We start from the raw sequence: 20,404 nt of genomic DNA, 5'->3' as shown, positions 1-20,404 counted from the left end.
AAATGAAGGGGAAATGTGTGTGCGCCCTATGGGGCGAATGCAGGCTTTCGCTGAAGCCTGGAGAGCGAGAGGAGTCGGTGTGCACCGACCCCTCTAGCTCTCCAGGCTTCAGGAGAGCTGCAGCGCCAGCCCCACAAGGTCGGGGGACAGTGGGGAGGCGGCCATCCCACTGTTTCCCAATGTGGTTTGGAGGCTGACGGCGGGGAGAAGCTCCGGGGACAGCTGGGAGGCGCAGCGCGTCTTCCCGCTGTCCCCGGACCTGGTCTGCAGGCGGGCAGCGGGGAGAAGAGCGCTTTGAGCCTTGCATCCCTTGTTTTTGTTTTTCATTGTTTTTGTTTTTCGCCCCACAAGCGCCCAGATTTTTTCCCCTTTATTTCCCCCCCAAAAAACTTGGTGCGTCCTATGGGCCGGTGCATCCTATGGGGCGAAAAATACGGTATACGGTATGGGGCGAAAAATACGGTATACCTTTACCTGCAAGCACCTGACAGTCTTTTTCAGAGGCTAATGCCTCAGACTGCCAGTGGCTGGGATTCACAGGTGGGAAGAACAGGGCTGCTGCACTCAGGTGGGCTCTGCATGTTCTGAAAAGGGATGAGAGGCAGATGGGGCTCGTCAACCTGGGAAGGGAGCCCATCTAGGAGAAGGAAAACTCTGGTCCTCCGCTGCCTTGCAGGATATCTATACAGCTGACTGTGCCCCCAAATACCCCAGTAATAAGATCATTAAGTTCGCAGAAGTTACAGCGGAGTTTGGTTTAATCATGGCTGGAGAGGGGGAGGCGGCCTAGAGGAAGGAAGTTGAGCAGTTGGGGGAGTGGTGCAGGGAAAACAACTTACTCCTTAACTTAAAGAAAACAAAAGAGATCATTGTGGACTTTAGGAAATGTAAATTGAATATTCAGCCGCTTATTATTGAGGGGAAGTGCGTGGAACAGTTCTCGGTGTTTCGATTTCTGGGAATAGAGTTGAGAAATGACCTAACCTGGGGAGAAAACAGCAAAGACCTGATGAAGAGAGCACAGCAGAGGTTATATTTTCTGACAATCCTCCAGAAAAATAACCTCTCAAAGGACCTGTTGATGGCATTTTACCACTGTACTGTTGAGAGTGTATTAACTTATGGTCTGTGTGTGTGGTTTGGGAGCTGCATGGTCAGCGAAAAAACAATGCTGTCCAAGGTTGTAAAGACTGTGGAGAAAATAACTGGGTGCACTCTTCCCACCTTGGATCAAATCTATGCTTCCAGGTGCCATAAGAAAGCTGCAGAGATAGCGCAGGATAGCGCGCACCCCGGAAATGATCTCTTTCAGCTTCTGCCTTCTGGAAGAAGGTACAGGGTTATAGAGACTAGGACTAGCCGCCTGAGAAACAGTTTCTATCCAAATGCGATTTTGGTTTTAAACGCAGGGTAAGGAGTCTCTATGGGAGTATATTGTATTTAAAAATGGGGTATCAGAGTTTTTAGGGGGCTAACCAGGTTGGGATGGCTGGGATAGCAGGCTTGTTGGTTTTTGAATGTCTTGTGTAGATTTTTCAATTTCGTTGTTCTGTATGGGACAATGACAATAAAGATTATCGTTTAACAGTTTGATGCCCAGGGCTTCCAGACACGTGGCCCAGTCTTGCACCCCAGGGGAAGTCATGGAGGAGGTGAATTTCCTGTTTGCACCTTTGCTCTTGGTTTTCCTGCCATGTGGCCTTCGCACCTATTGTTTCTTTCCCCCTCTTTAAATTGTGTGTGTGCGTGCAGAAGCAGCTCAAGAACACGCAAGGAAGTTTTATTATGATGACCGCACTAAAGCGCAACCGTGCATAAAAACAACAAACTTTTCATGCAAGGCCGGCCAACCGCTGCCGTTTTATCTTAGCTTTGCAACGCAGCAGCCAGCAACTGCGGCCGTGGGCAGCGAGGGTTTGCAGGTGGGCTGCTGTACATAAGCCGGGCAAAAACCCCTTTTGCAATCGAGTTCTCGAGTTGTGGTTCTAAAAATTAAAAAACAGGTAACTATCACACAGATAATATTTGGTGCATATGCACTTGCCTAGAACAAAAAGGGGGTTCTGCTCTGGTGGGATTCTTTGCATAGGCCCACCAGAGCTGCACCCCGAATGTGTAGTTCGGACAGGGATGGCAGGATGGAAGAAAACAGCTCCATTTGTAGAGCCACTATTTTAATTACTACATTTCCATATGATTGCATTACGGGACACAGCGTGGAAGCAGCTAAATAAGACAGTACCCATCACCATTGCTTTATAAAAGATTGGAAGCATGTAAAACCGATCTCTTTCAAAGCAAGCATCAATCAGCTGAATTTACATTTCAATTGCACACACACGAACACTCCAATACATTCTGACCCTAATTTTAGAACAGGAAAGGCTATGGAAAATGTTGAAAGACTACAGCTCCAATGATCATTGGCCACGCTGACCAGGGCGAAGTCTGGCAACATCAGGAGGGCCATAAAAGATTGCTGTCAGGCTACAGTGTAAGATGGTGGATTAATCTAGCAAAAAGTGGTGGTTCTAACAGCTTGATGCCTCCTAAAAACAGTTCTAGATCTCTGATCTAGAACATCAGGTTATCCATTCCTTTGGGGCGGGAATTATTAGTATCACACATACCTAACGTCTGCTATTTGTTTATCTGTGTGGTCTTCTCCCCCCCCTTTCTCTGCCCACCTGAGGAAGAGTTAGGACCATAGAGTTTTGGAAGGGACCCCGAGGGTCATCTAGTCCAACCCCCTGCAATGCAGGAACTTTTTGCCCAATGTGGGGCTCAAACCCACAACCCTGAGATTAAGAGCCTCAAGCTGCATCCCAGCAGACTCAGAAATGTACTGACTTTCCATGGCTCCCAAAAAAAACTATCACACTTCTTCTGCCCCCAGTTCAGGCCATTTTGCTCGTAGACAGGTTAGAAGGAAACGGCATATATTGTTGAGGACAGAAAGCTTAGCCGGGAATCGGATACGGTGCTGCATTTGAAGAGAGGCTGCCTCCGTTTTGAACCCACCCTCCTTTTTTTTCTACAACACAGGATACCTTCACAGTATGAAACTTTTTCAAAGCGGCCCATCTCAGTTTCTCAGTCCATGCTGCCTTGCTCAGTTTAGGCCTCGCAAGGGTTCTGTCTTTCGGCGCAATGTGTCTCGAGTCACTAGAACCACATCTGTTGGAGGGAGGAGTCTGCCGGGGGGCTCAGGCACTGCATGGGGAAGGAAGTGTGCGCCCCCAGCAAGGACGGCCCACCAAGACCAGGAGGGAGAGTCGAGCGCTGGTCTTCCATCCGGGTGCCTTGGGCTTTGAGCAGCAAATCCAGTAGGCCCTGAATTCCTACTGGGATGGGAGGCTCGGTGCGCTGGTCTTCAAGACGCTGGCTCTGTAAGGAAAAGAGGAGATGCTGAGCTCTGCTAGCCGACTGGGAGGCAGCGTGGCGTAATGGTTAGTGTTAAGTTGTGGATGAACATATCAGACAACACAACGATTCTTCAAACAGCTTTTGTTTATTCAGAGGCCAGAACAGAACTGAACTAGAGCTCCAGTACCACGTAACTGTAACAATTTTCTAAAACTATTGAATCACTGAATGTCACTTTCGATCCTTTATTTGCATAACTATCTACAGTATCCCCCTGCTGGCCCAGGGTGAGAACTTCCGTACATAACAGTTAGAGTGTCGGACTAAGACCTGGGAGAGCAGGGTTCAAATCCCCACCCAGCCATGAAGCTCCCTGAGTGACCTTGGGCCAGCCGCCATCTCCTAGCCTAATCCACCTCACAAGGTTACTGTGAGGATGAAATAAGGATTGTCCTAAGACAGCTACATCAAGTCCTCCATTTCCAATGTTTAGGGTTTGAGTGCTGTAATTTAGAAAGCCAAAACAGCACCACATGCACAAATGGGAGGTATTAGCAAACTTGAGGAAACACCAAGACTTGAGGAAGAACAGGGGGAAATGTATTGGGGGGGGGGAGGAAACACCCTAATGTTTGGGGGAATCTTGGAAACAGTCCATGAGGCCTAGGGCTATAGGAAGTTAGCAAGGTCCTTTCCAAGCCATGTTTCTTGCAATCAGCGCTGCTGCAGTTCAGCTGCAGTTCAGCTGCAGTTCAGCTTCTGTTAAAAACTATGTCAGTTACCTTGCTGTGGCTGAACGTAATGTAATTAAACACATTGTCATTATGTGATTCCATCCCATTCGCTTCAATGCAAAGGAAGTGTCAGAACAGTGGGGTGGGGATGGACAGACGGACGACGACCCTATAACAAATACCACTTGTATTAATTTGCCTGAGGCCTTGGTTCCTGACTACAAACGAGCATGGAAACCGAGGCAGTTTCCCCTTCTGTGTCTGCTTGGAGGAGAATTTGCTGCTATCCTTAAGGAGGACTGAGCATGCTCACTAGCCACAAGAGGCTGACTGACCGCTGGGGCAGAGGGGACTGCAATCCTGAGAAGAAGCACTCCATGCTGCAACATTTTGTTGCAGATCTCACTGTAGTTGGATTTCAGGATAAGTAATGTTCCCAGGATGCTTAACGTCAGATGGAAGGGAAGTATCAACATTTTTGTCGTCGTCATCAACATCAAGAGCACAAACCACTAGCACAAATGTCCACTCAGACCTTCTGTGGAGACCTCATCGCTCACCTGATGAGCTAAGATAGTGTCATAGAGCTTCTCTTCAGAGACCCTCGAGTTGCCCGCACACATTTCCGCAGCCTCCTCAAAATCAGCCCGCTGGTCATCAAGCCTCCGGGCCTGGAGTTTGGCCACCATGTCAAAAAACTCCTCCGCTTGGAGAGAGGTCAGCGAAGAGAAGAAGACTGGGAGAAGAGAGGAAAGAGAACAAATTGTGTAGCAAAACAGCCATACACAGAGGGCAGAAGGATAACACGGAATCCTGGGTGTCAAAGCTTCAGATCCTCTAGCATCACCCAATCAAAACATTAATTGGTTTGAAGTACTCTTCTAGCCCTCATGACTGTCAACCGAAGTTTGGAAGTGGTGAGGTTGCACGTCTGTTAAAACCTCCAAGCGTATGTCAGTGGTGGATTATTTGTGGCCCTCCAGAGGTTGTTTGGCCAGGTGGAGAGGGCCCAGGGCTCACAATCTGAGGTCCCCACCTGTGCTCCAGAACGGTTCTCCCTACCCAAATTTGTGTTGTGTGTACAAGTTAGCATGCACAAGTCTGTGCCACATGAGTCTGTGCTCTGAGACTTCAAAGTACCTACCCACACCCCTGGAAAACTGTTGGTGGAAGCCAAAAGCCCCCTCCCCAAGAACCACTTGGAGTAAGAGGATCCTAGGGAGTTAGGCTTCCGGCAACCACCCCTTCTTTCTCCCTGCATCACTTCTTCAAATAATAATAATAATAATAATAATAATAATAATAATAATAATAACAACAACAACAACTTATTATTTATACCCCACCCATCTGGCTGGGTTTCCCCAGCCACTCTGGGCAGCTCCCAACAGAATTAGAAGCACAATAAAACATCAAACATTAAAAACTTTCCTAAACAGGGTTGCCTTCAGATGTCTTCTAAAAGTCAGAGAGTTGTTTATTTCCTTGACATCTGAAGGGAGAGCGTTCCACAAGGTGGGCGCCACTACCAAGAAGGCCCTCTGTCTGGTTCTCTGTAACCTCACTTCTCGCAGTGAAGGAACCGCCAGAAGGCCCTCGGAGCTAGACCTCAGTGTCCGGGCTGAACGATGGGGGTATACTGGGGGTATACTGGGCCGTGGCTGTTTAGGGCTTTAAAGGTCAGCACCAACACTTTGAATTGTGCTCGGAAACGTACTGGGGGGCAATGTAGGTCTTTCAAAGGTAGGATACGCCTGGAAATCTTTAGAGAAGACTGCAACATTCTAGTCCAATAAATATTGTTATAAGTTTTCTTTTGGTGGGGCAGGTTGAACCCCCAAAATTAATAAATGGTAGTATTTTGGTTATTTGAGATGTGAAGAGAGAAATACAAGCTGCAGAGTAATTCCTGGGCTAGCCTGAGGTGGGAACAGAGACTGGCGATTTGGAGGGTTGCCAGTTGTGAGAGCAAAGAGTGTCTTTAACAAGGTGTGATGGGAAGAGGGGAGAACAAAGACAAGAGATCCATTTGGGGCAGATGCCCTTGACTCCAGGGCTGTGGGGAAGACACCCCTCTTGAAAGGACCATGCTGTTAGATCTGGACTCTCTCCCTCCAAACTCAGGTGTAAATATGGGAATAAGCCATGTTTCTGAAAGCTATGACAGTCTCCGCCATGTCTTCAATTCTCCAAAGGAGCAGAGGCCCTGTTTGAGGGCCAAGACCCCGGGAATCCCGAAGGGATAGACGACTGCAAATACACCAAATGCCTATTAGCACTGTTATAAGAATTCTAAGGTCTCGAATATAAATTAAATGTTCATAAATGTACAAGGCAAACACATAAAAGACTATATAAACCATGTGTCTGAAATGGTACAGGAGAGCAATCCTGAAGCCATTTTGATTCTCCCAAATTGACCTCAAATATTTCTCTGCAAGGAGGAAGGAACTGGGAAACTCCCCCCCCCCCATTGTCTTTTGCTTACAAATCCTGTCTTAAAGGGCGTATTTGTGCATGAATAGGGTGAGCCTGCATAGGCGCCGACTCCATGGGGCCTGAGGGGGCCCGAGCCCCCTCAAAAATTCGTTTGGGGGGGCTCTGCCCCCCCCCAATAATTTAAGAAAATTATTACCGTATTTTTCCCTCAAAAAGAGGAAGCGGCTGCTTTCCTCCTGCATTCTGCCTCAGGGTCTTACTGCCCACCCTCCTCTGTTTCCTTGCTGTGTTTGCTCAAACGGAACAAAGAGCAGGGAAAGCCCCTCCCCTCCAGGCAAGCAGGCAGGAGGGAGAGAGAGAGAGAGAGCACGTGCGAGCTGGCTGGCTTGGGTGGGTAGGTGAGGGAAAACTTTTGCCTTCCTTTCCTCCTTGCCGTTATACCCCTCCCCTGCATTCTTAGCCAGCTGCTTCTCTGCACACCCCTCTCGTGCTCCTTGTCCGTTCTGTGTTTTTCCTTCCCTCCCCACTTAAAATGTGGTTTAAAAGCATGGATCCACATGGATCCTCAGGATCTTTGCATTGGGTCACCCCAAATTCACCATCAGAGCACATAGCATGTCCATGGCTACAGCCTGCCCCCCCCAAAATCACACACCCACTGTTGCCTGGGGCTGCAATGGTGCAAAAACGTGGTTACAAAACATGGATCCACAGGGATCCTCAGGATCTTTGCATTGGGTCACCCCAAATTCACCATCAGAGCACATAGCATGTCCATGGCTACAGCCTGCCCCCCAAAAATCACACACCCACTGTTGCCTGGGGCTGCAATGGTGCAAAAACGTGGTTACAAAGCATGGATCCACAGGGATTCTCAGGATTTTTGCATTGGGTCACCCCAAATTCACCATCAGATCACATGTCTGTGGCCACAGCATGAAGCACAAAAATGATACATCATTAATATTCACCGCCCACGGCGGCAGCCAATCGGCTGCCGCAAAGGGCGGGCCCTCACAGGTTCACTTAAGGTCGGGGCAGCCCGGGGCTCGCCCCTTTCGTTCCCCCAGCAGCAGCGGTTTGGAGGTCTTGGGCCCCCCCAATATTTTTTATAAGTTGGCGCCCCTGTGAGCCTGTGACCTGGAGTCAGGAACTAAAGTATTAGCCATCACAAAAGAATGGTCAGACTGCCCAGGTAATACAGTCAGTGACTATTATCAGGTACCCTGTCAGACAGGATTTCTGCTGTAGACTGCCTCCTTCTGTGATGTATGTATGATGTTTCAGGGGGTGGTGGTCTTGGGCTACAGGGTTGGGCAATTTCAAGAGTCTATATAAGGGCTTGTGCACCATTGTTCTGGGTCCTCCTCCGCTCTCCTGCGTGTGAGGGGAGCACCCTGTTGCAACAGTTCAATAAAGATCAGGCTTACTAGCTGCTTTGCTTCTCAATATTCTCTGGTTGGCCTCTGTTATTTTCTCCTACCGAAAGGGAACCCACTTAAGGACTCTATACGGGCTCCAGAATACCCCATGAGGGAAACGGAACTGTTTTTTCTTATAACAATGGATGCATATACTGTCTGTTGTTGTTTTTACAAGCATTCAAATTAAAACAAAACCTGAAAACTTGCAGGGTTTAGCTTGCTCAAGGTGAGTTGCAGCAGCCCTGAGCCAAGCAAATGTCTCCGGCGTCTGACTTCCTCATAATCAACAGAAACTTCTGCAAACTGCTGTCAAGCGGAGTGTACTTTAGCACCTACCCACTAGGAGCATCCGGGACAAGGACAAATAGCGTCTCTTTCTTTCTTTTTGAAGTTCTGAAGCTTTTTGCCTATTTCTAAATAAACACCTTCCTTAAAGAAATGAGCAGTTCATGCAAGAAGGCTAGATTTTGCAGACGGGTTTCTGCAGCCTTTCTGAAAAAGTTGAGCCTAATGGAAAAAGTAATTCCAGCCCCTTCAGCTTAATGATTGATGCAGGGGTTTTTTTTTGGTTTTGTTTCATGAGAAGTACAGGAAGTATAATCTCGACGGAGTGAATAAGGGTTAGCAAAAGGTTTACAGGATTTTGCTTGCGATAATTAGGAAGTCAGAAAATAGACGCAGCTCATTTTGTCAAACATTTGGTTTCAATCTTGCGCTATACACAGACACTAAAAATAGCCTAAGGGCAGGATCGGGCCAAAATTGTTTTGTTTTGTTTTATAATCCTTTCCTCCGAGGGTTTTGGGGCCATGTACAAGGGCATCTCCCCCGCTCTTCCTCCTTCCCCCACTTTATCCGCACAACAGCCCTGCAAAGCAGGCCAGTCTGAAAGATGGTGACTAGTGACTGGGGGCGACTGGGAATGTGAACATGGGTCTCATTGGTGCTATGGTGACACAACTCCACGCACCGTACAATTAAAACACGCGCAAGCCACATTATTTCCCCCAAAGCATCCTGGGAACTGTAATGTGTTAAGGGTGCTAGGAACCGTAACTGTGTGAGGATTCTTTGGGAGAAATAATGTGCGGCGGAGGAAGAAGCAGAAGACACGGGAACGGGGGAGGAAGAGGGGGGGAAGACATGGAGACTTGGAAACAGAAGTACTAGAATTTAAATCAGAAACTAGGATAAAGTGTAGTTAGTTATAAACTGAAATGACTCTTAAGTTTTTGTCTTGAAATGTGAACGGCTTTAACGAAAAGTCCAAGAGAAATAAATTTGAGAAAATTATAAAGAAAAAAATATTGATGTAATTTGTTGCCAAGAAACACATGTCGCCAAAAAACACAAACATATTTTAATAAATAAAAAGTTGGGAATAGAATTCATCAATTCAGATTCTAAGAAAAAGAGAGGGGTAGTAATCTATGTGAAAGAGAAATTAGAACCTAAATTAATATGTAAGGACGAGGAAGGAAGAATTCTAGGAGTACAAATTAACTACCAGGGAGAAAAACTTAACGTGGTAACGGTCTATGCCCCAAATACAAACAAAACGGAGTTTTTAAAAAAACTGGAACAAGTTTTACTAGATTTAGAAAATAACAAATTGGTCCTACTTGGAGATCTAAATGGAGTGCCGACACCAGAATTAGATAGAAGCTCGAAAAAGAAGAATTTAAATCAAGGGAAACTTCCGAGATCGTTTAATGACCTTGAGGAAAAGTTAAAGCAACTTTTAAGTTAAAGCACTTGTGGTAATGCAGGCATTTCTGACTTAAACGCACAGGAACTGGTCTGCTAAAATAAAGTTGTTAACCCTGCAGGATTTGACATCTTTCCGCAGGGCCCGCAAGACGGAGCTGTTCCGCCAGGCCTTTGGTCGGGGTTCAGTCTGATTCTTTTCTTTATGTATAAGAACAGGCATTAAAGAGGCCTCCTAGCCCGTTCACAGGTCCTTTATAAGACCAGTAATAACAGTTGGCCCTAGAGAATATTAACCACTCTCAGTTTTACCCGTGGACTGCCATCTGTCCAGATTTCAATTTGCCCTGAACTAATTTTAAGATTTTGTCCAAACTGCGGAAGGCAGTGGAAAACAGAAGTGCCTGGCGTGCTCTGGTCCACGGGGTCACGAAGAGTCGGACACAACTAAACGACAACAAATTTAAAGATGTAATTTAAGTAATCAATTGCCTGTTTTTCTGTTCTTCTGCTCTTTGTATACTGTCTTAGTTTCATGATGTTAGCCGCCCTGAGGGCGGGGTACAAATAAAAAGTTATTTATTTATTATTTATTTATTTGGGAAAGGAGGTCTCATACACACCATAGATGTGCAGAAGCACATGCCTTCTGCCGAAGAATACTGGGAGCTGGAATCTGTCAACATACTAAGGATTGTAGCTCCGCAAAGGGAAAGTTCCTTTGTGATCTGAATGTGTTTGCCATGCATGTTGTGGATTTGACCAGCAATAGCAGGCTGGCGTTCTCATCTTACCCATCTGGTCTTTCTCCATCTCCCCTGTAGGGGTGGCTGGCAGGGACCTCCAGGGCCGCGCAGGATCCGTCTGCCGTGTTCTCTGCTTTGGACGCAAAAGAGGACCCGGGTTTGGCAGGAGACTGAGGTCGTCTTGAGAGGAGGCCTGGATCTGCTGTGGAGCAGAAAGCAAGGTTGAAAGTAAGTCTCTAACCTTCCTGGAAAGAAGGTTATGGGGTGCAATGAGCGAGTGCCTTCCAAACAATTTCTCTGAAATGAGAGTGAGGGTGGATCTACACACAGGACAAAAACGCTATAAATTTCAGTAATCGTTATGACAGAAGAAAAGAAAACGCTATGAAAAATCACAAAGAAATTTTTTTTGCTCTCCAGTGCCATCTGGTGTTACATGTTTATAACACATTCGAAACGCTGTTTTTTGACTAAGGTAGCTGAGTCCTGAGTGTGGTGTCCAATCATAGACAGGAACGGCTAGGAGCTAGGTGGAATCACAGATCTGTAAAAAAGTGTGGATTTGCAAACACTGGCCAGTTTCTCTTGACTTGAAATGTTCTTTGGGGCTTCTCAGAAGCACGTAAAGGCATGAAGTGGGCAGGGAGAGCGCCCACCTGATAGGTGCCGGAACTGTGCTCCGGCTGAAAAAAAGCACTGGATGTAGACATCCTGTTTTGCTCAACCAGCAGACCCTCCTGCTGCCAGCCCTCACTGGATGCGAGTTCCCCTTTTTCTTTTGTACCTCTTGGGGCTCGGCCTAGCATGCTAATACGGCCCTCTTGTTTCCTAGCGGTCCCATTTTGCCTTCGATTCTGTTGGCACTCGGCCTCCCAGATTTGTTTTTATAGGGAATGATAGCCATTTTCTGTGGCGCACGTGCAGTTTAAGAAGAGCCCGGCTAGATCAGGCCAGTGACTTATCTGGTTCTCACATTTAAGTTCAAGCATGGGGTACCTCTGGCTGGTGGGAACTGTAGTTCAGCAGCACCTGGTAAGCCCAAGGTGCTGCTTGGCCCTTATTCCTCTGAGAGGTACGTAAGTCCCTTACCTGTTCTTCTGTGGCTGTTGCACTGACATCCAGTTGCATCTCTTCTTCCACTATCACATCCATTTCCTCCATCCTTCTTTTGGTTTACTCTCTGCCTGCTGGCCGAGGACTCCTGTGTGGCCGAATACGCAGAGAAATCGCTTTCCCCCTTGTCCTGGGCAACGGAGAAGAAAGGAGCTAAGCAGATTCCTTGTCCCCCAAAAGTCTCATCCCAGATTGTAGCAGTTCCTGCTTTCGAAAGAATGGCGGGGTGTTTGGAGAAGAAAATAGTATATGCTCCAGCTAGATCTCTAGTCTCTGAGCCCTGTCAGTTCATAAGAACCGAAGAAAATAGCTCATAAAAAGGTGAAGGTAAAGATAAAGGGACCCCTGACCATTAGGTCCAGTCGTGGCCGACTCTGGCACTCATCTCGCTTTATTGGCCGAGGGAGCCAGCGTACAGCTTCCGGGTCATGTGGCCAGCATGACTACGCCGCTTCTGGCGAACCGGAGCAGCGCTCGGAAACGCCGTTTACCTTCCCGCCGGAGCAGTACCTATTTATCTACTTGCGCTTTGATGTGCTTTCGAACTGCTAAGTTGGCAGGAGCAGGGACCGAGCAACAGGAGCTCACCCCACCGTGGGGATTCAAACCTCCCACCTTCTGATTGGCAAGTCCTAGGCTCTGTGGTTTAACCCACAGCGCCACCTGCATCCCACAAAATAGCTCATAAGAAGGAATAAAAAACAAACATCACGAAAGGAAGGGTGGGAAGTCAAGAAGAAACTTTGTATGTTTTTTAAAAAATTATATGATGATAAATGCTTTGAAATATTGTTGGAGACTGTCATATATATATATATATATATATGCAGGTTTTGGTGTCCTCGGGTGTCTTCCCGTGTAAAAGTTGGGGTGTCTAGGCGACGTTTCGACGAGGTCTCACTCGTCATCTTCAGGCTGGTGCTTTCGGCTTCTTGTTACTGGAACAGAGCAGGATCTCAGTGTTTGAGTTCCTATAAATACTGTTGAGGGGGTGTGGTGTATAGCCTCCAATGTTCTGGGCAGAGAGGAAGTTCCCAGGCTAGTGTGCCTTTTCTTCTTTTGTTCCTTAATTACTTGAGGGATATCTTGAGTGATTTCTTGAGTGATATCCTGAGTACCACTTAGGTGGGTCATTAGGTGTGGATTAGTTGCTAAAGTCTTTGTGTCTTGACCTCTTGAACTTTGTGAAGAGTTTTTCTGAGAAGATGGCTGTACTGCACTTAGTTGTGCTCTGGCTTGGCTTCGTGTATAGGGGCGAGCTGTGGTTTTGTGGCCTGTGTCAGCCAGATCTGTGTAGGGATTGCAGGGGGGTGCAGCATCCGGAGGTGCCACCATGGTTTGGCTACTGGATGGTGTCTGTAATTTATCTGTGGAGAGGGTCTGGGTTTGGGTCTGGTGTGGTTGATTGGTGATGGCGTTCTGTGTGCCTCTGGATCTGGTGTCAGTTTTTGTGGGGAGGGCTAATTTCCAGATGTCTGGCAAGCGGGATGTGTCGTCACGCTTGTTCATGTTGTGAGGGTGTTTCTCTATCTCGATGGCTTCCATGATTATTCTCTTGTGGTGATGTTCCATGTTAAAGAGCAATTTGGAATCTGCAAAATTAATTTCGTGTCCTGTTTCTTTCATGTGTTGGAAAAGAGAGGAAGTTTTTTCTTCTTTTTTGACGGCATTCTTGTGTTCTGCGATACGTGCATTTATTCGTCTGTTTGTTTGTCCAATGTACGTGGCTGGGCAGACTTTGCAGGGTATTTCATAGACCCCTTGGTTTTCCAACTGGATTTTATCCTTGGGGTTTCTGAGGATATTGGCTATTTTTTGGTTGGTGCAAAAGGCTGTTTTGATATTGTGTTTATGGAGGATTTTGCTAGTTTTATCTGTAGTGCCCTTGATATAAGGAATCACCCCTCTCACCGGTCATCGCAAACCTGTACATGGAACACTTTGAAACCAATGCTTTAGACAAGTCAGAACACAAACCCAAACTTTGGCTCAGATATGTTGACGACACCTTTGTAATTTGGCCACACGGGAAGGAAAAACTGGATAGCTTCCTCACACATCTCAACAGCCTACACCCCAAAATACAATTCACTATGGAAATAGAAGCCAACAACCAACTTCCCTTCCTTGACGTCCTAATCTACAAAAAACCTGATGGCTCCCTAGGACACACTATCTACCGGAAAAAAACACACACCAACCGCTACTTACATGCACAATCACACCACCACCCTGCACAAATAAACTCCGTAGCCAAGACTCTCATCTCCAGAACCAAACGCCTGGCTGACAAAGACCACTTGACAACTGAGTTACAGAATCTCTCAAATGTGTTAATTGCCAATGGATACCAGCAAAACAGGGTTACGAAGCTAATCCAAAAAGAAACACCCCCCAAAAACCAAGACACAGAAGAAAACAATGGCATGGCCCTCCTTCCTTATATCAAGGGCACTACAGATAAAATTAGCAAAATCCTCCATAAACACAATATCAAAACAGCCTTTTGCACCAACCAAAAAATAGCCAATATCCTCAGAAACCCCAAGGATAAAATCCAGTTGGAAAACCAAGGGGTCTATGAAATACCCTGCAAAGTCTGCCCAGCCACGTACATTGGACAAACAAACAGACGAATAAATGCACGTATCGCAGAACACAAGAATGCCGTCAAAAAAGAAGAAAAAACTTCCTCTCTTTTCCAACACATGAAAGAAACAGGACACGAAATTAATTTTGCAGATTCCAAATTGCTCTTTAACATGGAACATCACCACAAGAGAATAATCATGGAAGCCATCGAGATAGAGAAACACCCTCACAACATGAACAAGCGTGACGACACATCCCGCTTGCCAGACATCTGGAAATTAGCCCTCCCCACAAAAACTGACACCAGATCCAGAGGCACACAGAACGCCATCACCAATCAACCACACCAGACCCAAACCCAGACCCTCTCCACAGATAAATTACAGACACCATCCAGTAGCCAAACCATGGTGGCACCTCCGGATGCTGCACCCCCCTGCAATCCCTACACAGATCTGGCTGACACAGGCCACAAAACCACAGCTCGCCCCTATACACGAAGCCAAGCCAGAGCACAACTAAGTGCAGTACAGCCATCTTCTCAGAAAAACTCTTCACAAAGTTCAAGAGGTCAAGACACAAAGACTTTAGCAACTAATCCACACCTAATGACCCACCTAAGTGGTACTCAGGATATCACTCAAGAAATCACTCAAGATATCCCTCAAGTAATTAAGGAACAAAAGAAGAAAAGGCACACTAGCCTGGGAACTTCCTCTCTGCCCAGAACATTGGAGGCTATACACCACACCCCCTCAACAGTATTTATAGGAACTCAAACACTGAGATCCTGCTCTGTTCCAGTAACAAGAAGCCGAAAGCACCAGCCTGAAGATGACGAGTGAGACCTCGTCGAAACGTCGCCTAGACACCCCAACTTTTACACGGGAAGACACCCGAGGACACCAAAACCTGCATTCCTGTACCCGTGAAAATCTACGAAAGCATATATATATATATATATATATATATATGAAGAAGACAGCTAAGTTGGTATCAAGATTGCAAGTTCAATTTGTGTATGGGACAGTGGCATATTTCTACATAGCAGGGGGCTGGACCAGGGTTCCTTCCAACTCTACAAAGCATTGCTCGATCAGGCCAGCGGCCCACCTTGTCCAGTATCCTGTTCTCACAGTGGCCAGCCAGGAACCTTTGGGGGGAACCCATAAGCCAGGACCCGAGCACAAGAGCCCTCACACAATTTCCAGCAACTGGTATTCAGAAACATTGCTGAGTGCCACCGGGTGCATTAACTGAACCCAGTTAATTCATCATCTGCGGCCATCAATGTGCACAACATTTTTATATGTTAGCATAAACACCCTCTCTCTTTTTTTCCCCTTTCCCTCCAAACAATAGCTCCTTGATCTGAAGAGTTTAAAGCTAAATTTGGACATCTGGGAGACAATAGAAGGAAGGGGAGGGTCGCAGCGGAAACTGGGCCGTGAGGGCAAGGAGGGCAGTGCCCACCAAGGGCAGCTTGCCCTCGCCCAGCCTGCCCCTGCCTGCCTTCTGACCACCAGGCTGAGGTGTGGCTCGGCCTGCCAGATTCCTCTTCCTCCTCCTCAGATTTCTTAGTGTTTTCCCTTGTAGAACTCAGCAGGCAAGAGGACAGTGATAGCTCAGTGGGCCAGGCACAAGACTCTCCCAACTCTGCAGTTCTGTGATTCTTTGAAACCAGAGTAAGTTGGTGCCACCTATTTCTTGCTCAGCCTGCCATTGGCTACGCTTATTGTCCATCTCTACATGTTCCACGCAGTCAGTCCCATGTGATCCAGGTTCCTCTGCAAAAGGCTGCAAAAGAATTAACGTAGGGGGGCCAACTGACCTGGGAAATCTGGCCTTGCCTGCTCCTGCGCCTTATGGCGGTAGTTCGCTGTGATGGTCAACAGCTGCAGAGGTTGGATTTTATTTCAAAAAGTGTTGGCTTTTGGCGAATTTCCTTAGCTCAGAAACTTTCCCTTTTTTGGGGGGGGGGAGAATGTGTAAAGAAAGCTCAGCAACGTTGCCAAATTAAAAGCTCAAAAAGCGTTTGTGTCTGGATTTTCACTTTTTGAAATATGGCAACCCTCACTTAAATCACTTCCATGCGTGCCCAATAAAAATAAATAAACTCTCACAAAACCTCAAAGAGAGCAAAATATTGTTATGAGTTCGGGAGGAGGGTGCTAGATGCCCCTAAATGTGTTATGATGTAGTAAAAGTTAAAATTATTCAAGGTTTGATTAAACTTTGCCGAACATGGAAATCCACAGGATTTAGTTACGCTCATGAGGCAACCCATCTGGGCAGAGCTAGCTGGATGGGCCATTTACAAAGGCCGTTTACCTTCCTGCCGGAGTGGTACCTATTTATCTACTTGCACTTTGACGTGCTTTCGAACGGCTAGGTTGGCAGGAGCAGGGACCGAGCAATGGGAGCTCATCCCGTTGCAGAGATTCGAACCGCTGACCTTCTGATCAGTGAGTCCTGGGCTCTGTGGGTTAAACCCACAGAGCCACCTGCATCCCTCAGGTTGATTATATGTGTCAATAAAACCATATATCATAATGAAGACGCCACAGTCTCTGCTGTGCCTCATTCCCAAAAGGAACAACAAACCCTGGAGCTGCAGGAATATCACCCTGCTCGTGGAGACTGGGGTGACGTGTCACAATATCAAAACAAAGCATGATAGATTAAGATCCAATAGAAAAGACAACAAAGATCAGCACCGAAAGCTGCAAAAATGAAGTCCAATTTAGGGTTGCCAACTCCCCATCCCTTGCTGTGCTCCTGTGCCATTTAAGAACTGCATGACGAGCAGAACCTGGTGTAAATGCATAGGCGGGAATAAGCTTCCCCTTTTGAATTTCTGCCTGCCATGCAGCTCTTAGGGGCACAGGAGCCTTGGCTGGGAAAGCCAGGTGGCGCTACCCCTCTCTTCCTCCACATTCTGCTACGGCACCTCTCCTTTCCAGCTACGTCTCCCCTCCATGGGGCAAGGGGTGGGGTGCCACTGCCCTCAGCCTGCCCCGACCTTGCCTCCTTTTGTCACTTGCATCGGGCCCAGAGGGTGGTCCTGGCTGTCAGCTGCCTGCTCCTCTGTAGCCTCAATGCTGCTCTCTGTACAACTTGACAGGGACGAGGATAGGGACCAAAGGAGCAGGAGATGCTTCTGGTCCAGCCTGTCACTGGCTCTCCCTATTGCCCCATAAGTCGCCAACCCCCCCCCCCCACCAGACTAGACTTCTCCCGTCCCTGTGGTCAGGCAAAACATGTCAAGTCATGGGCCCACAGCAGGGAGGGGAGGTTGTTGTTTTCAGTTTCTTCTCCAAATTCTGGGCTGAGTCACAGAGCTTGGTCTGTGTCACAGGACTAATCGCACACAGGCTCAGCCCCCTAACCTAGGTGGCCGGCTGAAAAAGAGAAGAGGGCCCCACAGTCGTTTTGAAAGGGGAATTTCAAACCCGGCATGGCGAGTTACTACACCTGCGGAGAAATTCCGCTTTCCACCCAAGTCTGAAAGTTGCCACAAGCACCATTTTCTTTATCGAACGCTCCCCAAAGTTTCCCTTTTTAAAAAATACCAAGGACATAGCTGTGGAAACACAAAGCATAATGGTAAAGAAAATAGGGTTTCTGGGAATGTGCAAAGTTCACGTCCCCGTTGGTGCCTTTCAGACGCTCCCACCGCTCCTCCACCCACCCCTGCAATCTGTTTCTCTAAAGAAGTGGCTGTGTGTGGCTGAGGGGTGTAAAGTACAATTGGGTCCTGCAACAAAATGTTGCAGTATGGAGAGCTCATATTCAGAGTTCCAACAACATATGAAAAACACCTAAAACATCGGACATTAAAAACTTCCCAATACAGAGTTGCCTTCAAATGTCTGCTAAAAGTCATATAGTTGTTTATTTCCTTGACATCTGAAGGGAGGGCGTTCCACAGGGCGGGAGCCACCACCGAGCAGGCCCTCTGCCTGGTTCCTGTAACCTCACTTCTCGCAGTGAGGGAACCACCAGAAGGCCCTTGGAGGAGAACCTCAGTGTCCAGGCTAAACGTTGGGGTTTGAGATGCACCTTAAGGTACTGTCTTCTGTCTTCCCACCCCACATCATTGGTTTTTTGTCCCTGTCCCCCATACATGTACATGCACACAAAGGCCACTTTTACACCACTTGAACATTTCTGGGAATTGTAGCTTGTTAAAAGTGCCAAGAAAGTTGTTACGAGACCATTTTCTCCTTCACGGAGCTACAATTCCAAGAACACTTTAGCAATGAATCCCTCTTCCCAGAGAATTTCTGGGTATTTTGTAGCTCTGTGAGGGGAATGGGGGCGTTCCAACAACTCTCTCAGTACCTTTAACAAACTACAGTTCCCAGGCTCCTTTGGGGGAAGCCATGACTGCTTAAAGTGAGGGTAATACTGATTTAATGGTAATCCATAGGTGTGGCCTTAATCTGCATTGCATGCCCACTAAATCACCAGACTGTTGGTGGGGGTCTCCCCTTAGAGTTTTTTCCTCTAAATATCTGGGCCACTTCTTTCTGCTAACCTCGGGTTTTTCCCCAAACCTGCTGATACTTCTCTTCAGTGTGTGAACTGTGCCGTTTTAAAGATACATGCCTTGCATTCAGAAGGCCTCAGGTTTAATCCGTGGCATGCCCAAGTAGGACTCACAAAAGACTCCTGACATAAATCCAGCTGCTAGCCGCTGTATACTGAGCTCAATGAGCGAATGATCTGACTTAGTATAATGAAAGGCACTTTTCTATGGCCTGCAGCAAAATGTTGCAGTGCACTTCCACAGCCTAAAATGATTGTGGCAGTCCAACAACATCCTGAGGGCCACAGGTTCCCCTTCCGTAGTGTAAACACGACCAGGCTAGAGGGACCAAAGAGGCCTAACTCATTATACGGCAGTTTCTGAGGGTTCCTATGTCCGCGCATCAAATTCTTTCAGAAGTGGCGCTTGCCTGAGAGAAAAGTCCATCGGCATATGCTCCCATACCCTCCAACATTTCTCCAATGAAAATAGGGATGTCCTAAGGAAAAGTGGGGATACGGGTCGCGCTGTGGGTTAAACCACAGAGCCTAGGACTTGCCAATCAAAAGGTCGGTGGTTCGAATCCCCGTGACGGGGTGAGTTCCCGTTGCTCAGTCCCAGCTCCTGCCAACCTAGCAGTTCAAAAGCACTCCAAAAGTGCAAGTAGATAAATAGGTACCGCTCCAGCGGGAAGGTAAACAACGTTTCCGTGCGCTGCTCTGGTTCACCAGAAGCGTCTTAGTCATGCTGGCCACATGACCCAGAAACTGTACGCCGGCTCCCTGGGCCAATAAAGCGAGATAAGCGCCGCAACCCCAGAGTCGGCCACGACTGGACCTAATGGTCAGGGGTCCCTTTACCTTTACCTTTAAGGAAAAGTGGGACAGTCTAGGATCAAATCAGAAACTGGGACAGCTTCTCTAAATCAGGGACGTCCCTGGAAAATAGGGTCTGTGCTCAAAAGTTGTTTGGCCCTGAGCAACAACGCCAAGAAGCGTCCTTTGGGAGAAGGAGGGAGAAATATTTTGCAGCCTCAAGGGGACATTCAGCTCAAGCTGCCAGGATTTCTAAATTCTAAACATGGCCAATCCTCATTCTCCAAAGGGCTTTCTCACACATGACACATTTCCTACCCAGAGAGGACACTCCCTGCAGGCCAAACTAGACCGAGTTGGTATTGACGTGGTTTGCCCCTTGCTGCTGCTGCTGTTGTTGTTTTTTAACAAACGACCAATGGGCAGGCAATAGCGGGGGAGCTGATTGCATTTCTTTATTTACTGCACTGCCAAGCCAAACATTAGAATGAACAGATGCTGCAGAACATTCACAGGGCAACTTAAGTGCAGGGCTGCATTCAATTAGCAGAAGCCAATGCAAGGATTTCTGCTGGTGCAACGGGTCTTCCTGCCCCCTCTCTGACCCTGTGCACCCCCTGCCCCCCCAAATTGGCTCAGGGTAGATGGTTCCGACTAGCAAGCTTGCGCTGATGGAACAAGCTTAACGCTATAATGAATTCCTCCCCCTGGCGGGGGCTTCTGCCTTCCCTCAAGGCAGACAGGTCCTTAAGAAGCCCCTAGGAAGATGGGGGGGGGGTTTACAAGAGAGAGGCTGCCCCATATCTCTTTCAGGCCCTTGACAGTCCCCTCAGAGGCTCTAGTACAACCCCTGCAATACAGGAATCTCAACGAAAACATCCATGACAGATGGCCATCTGACCTCTGCTTAAAAACCTCCAAAGAAGGAGAGTCCACC

At 47.5% G+C, this 20,404-nt stretch overlaps 1 protein-coding gene across 1 annotated transcript; it reads right to left on the bottom strand.

The window, feature by feature from the left end:
* Positions 1-1,759: 1,759 nt before the first annotated feature.
* Positions 1,760-11,648, bottom strand: GPSM3 (G protein signaling modulator 3). Its single transcript, XM_081903368.1, has 4 exons — positions 11,506-11,648; positions 10,465-10,618; positions 4,661-4,836; positions 1,760-3,387 (listed from the first exon to the last, which is right to left on the bottom strand). Exons 1-4 carry the CDS (start codon positions 11,575-11,577, stop codon positions 3,166-3,168), a joined length of 624 nt encoding a protein of 207 aa, XP_081759494.1. The 5' UTR covers positions 11,578-11,648; the 3' UTR covers positions 1,760-3,165.
* Between the last annotated feature and the right edge of the window lie 8,756 nt (positions 11,649-20,404).

The sequence above is a fragment of the Podarcis melisellensis genome (genome assembly GCF_964234715.1).
Source record: "Podarcis melisellensis genome assembly, chromosome: 2".
Lineage (NCBI taxonomy): Eukaryota > Metazoa > Chordata > Lepidosauria > Squamata > Lacertidae > Podarcis > Podarcis melisellensis.
This window is presented reverse-complemented; position numbering and strand designations above follow the sequence as displayed.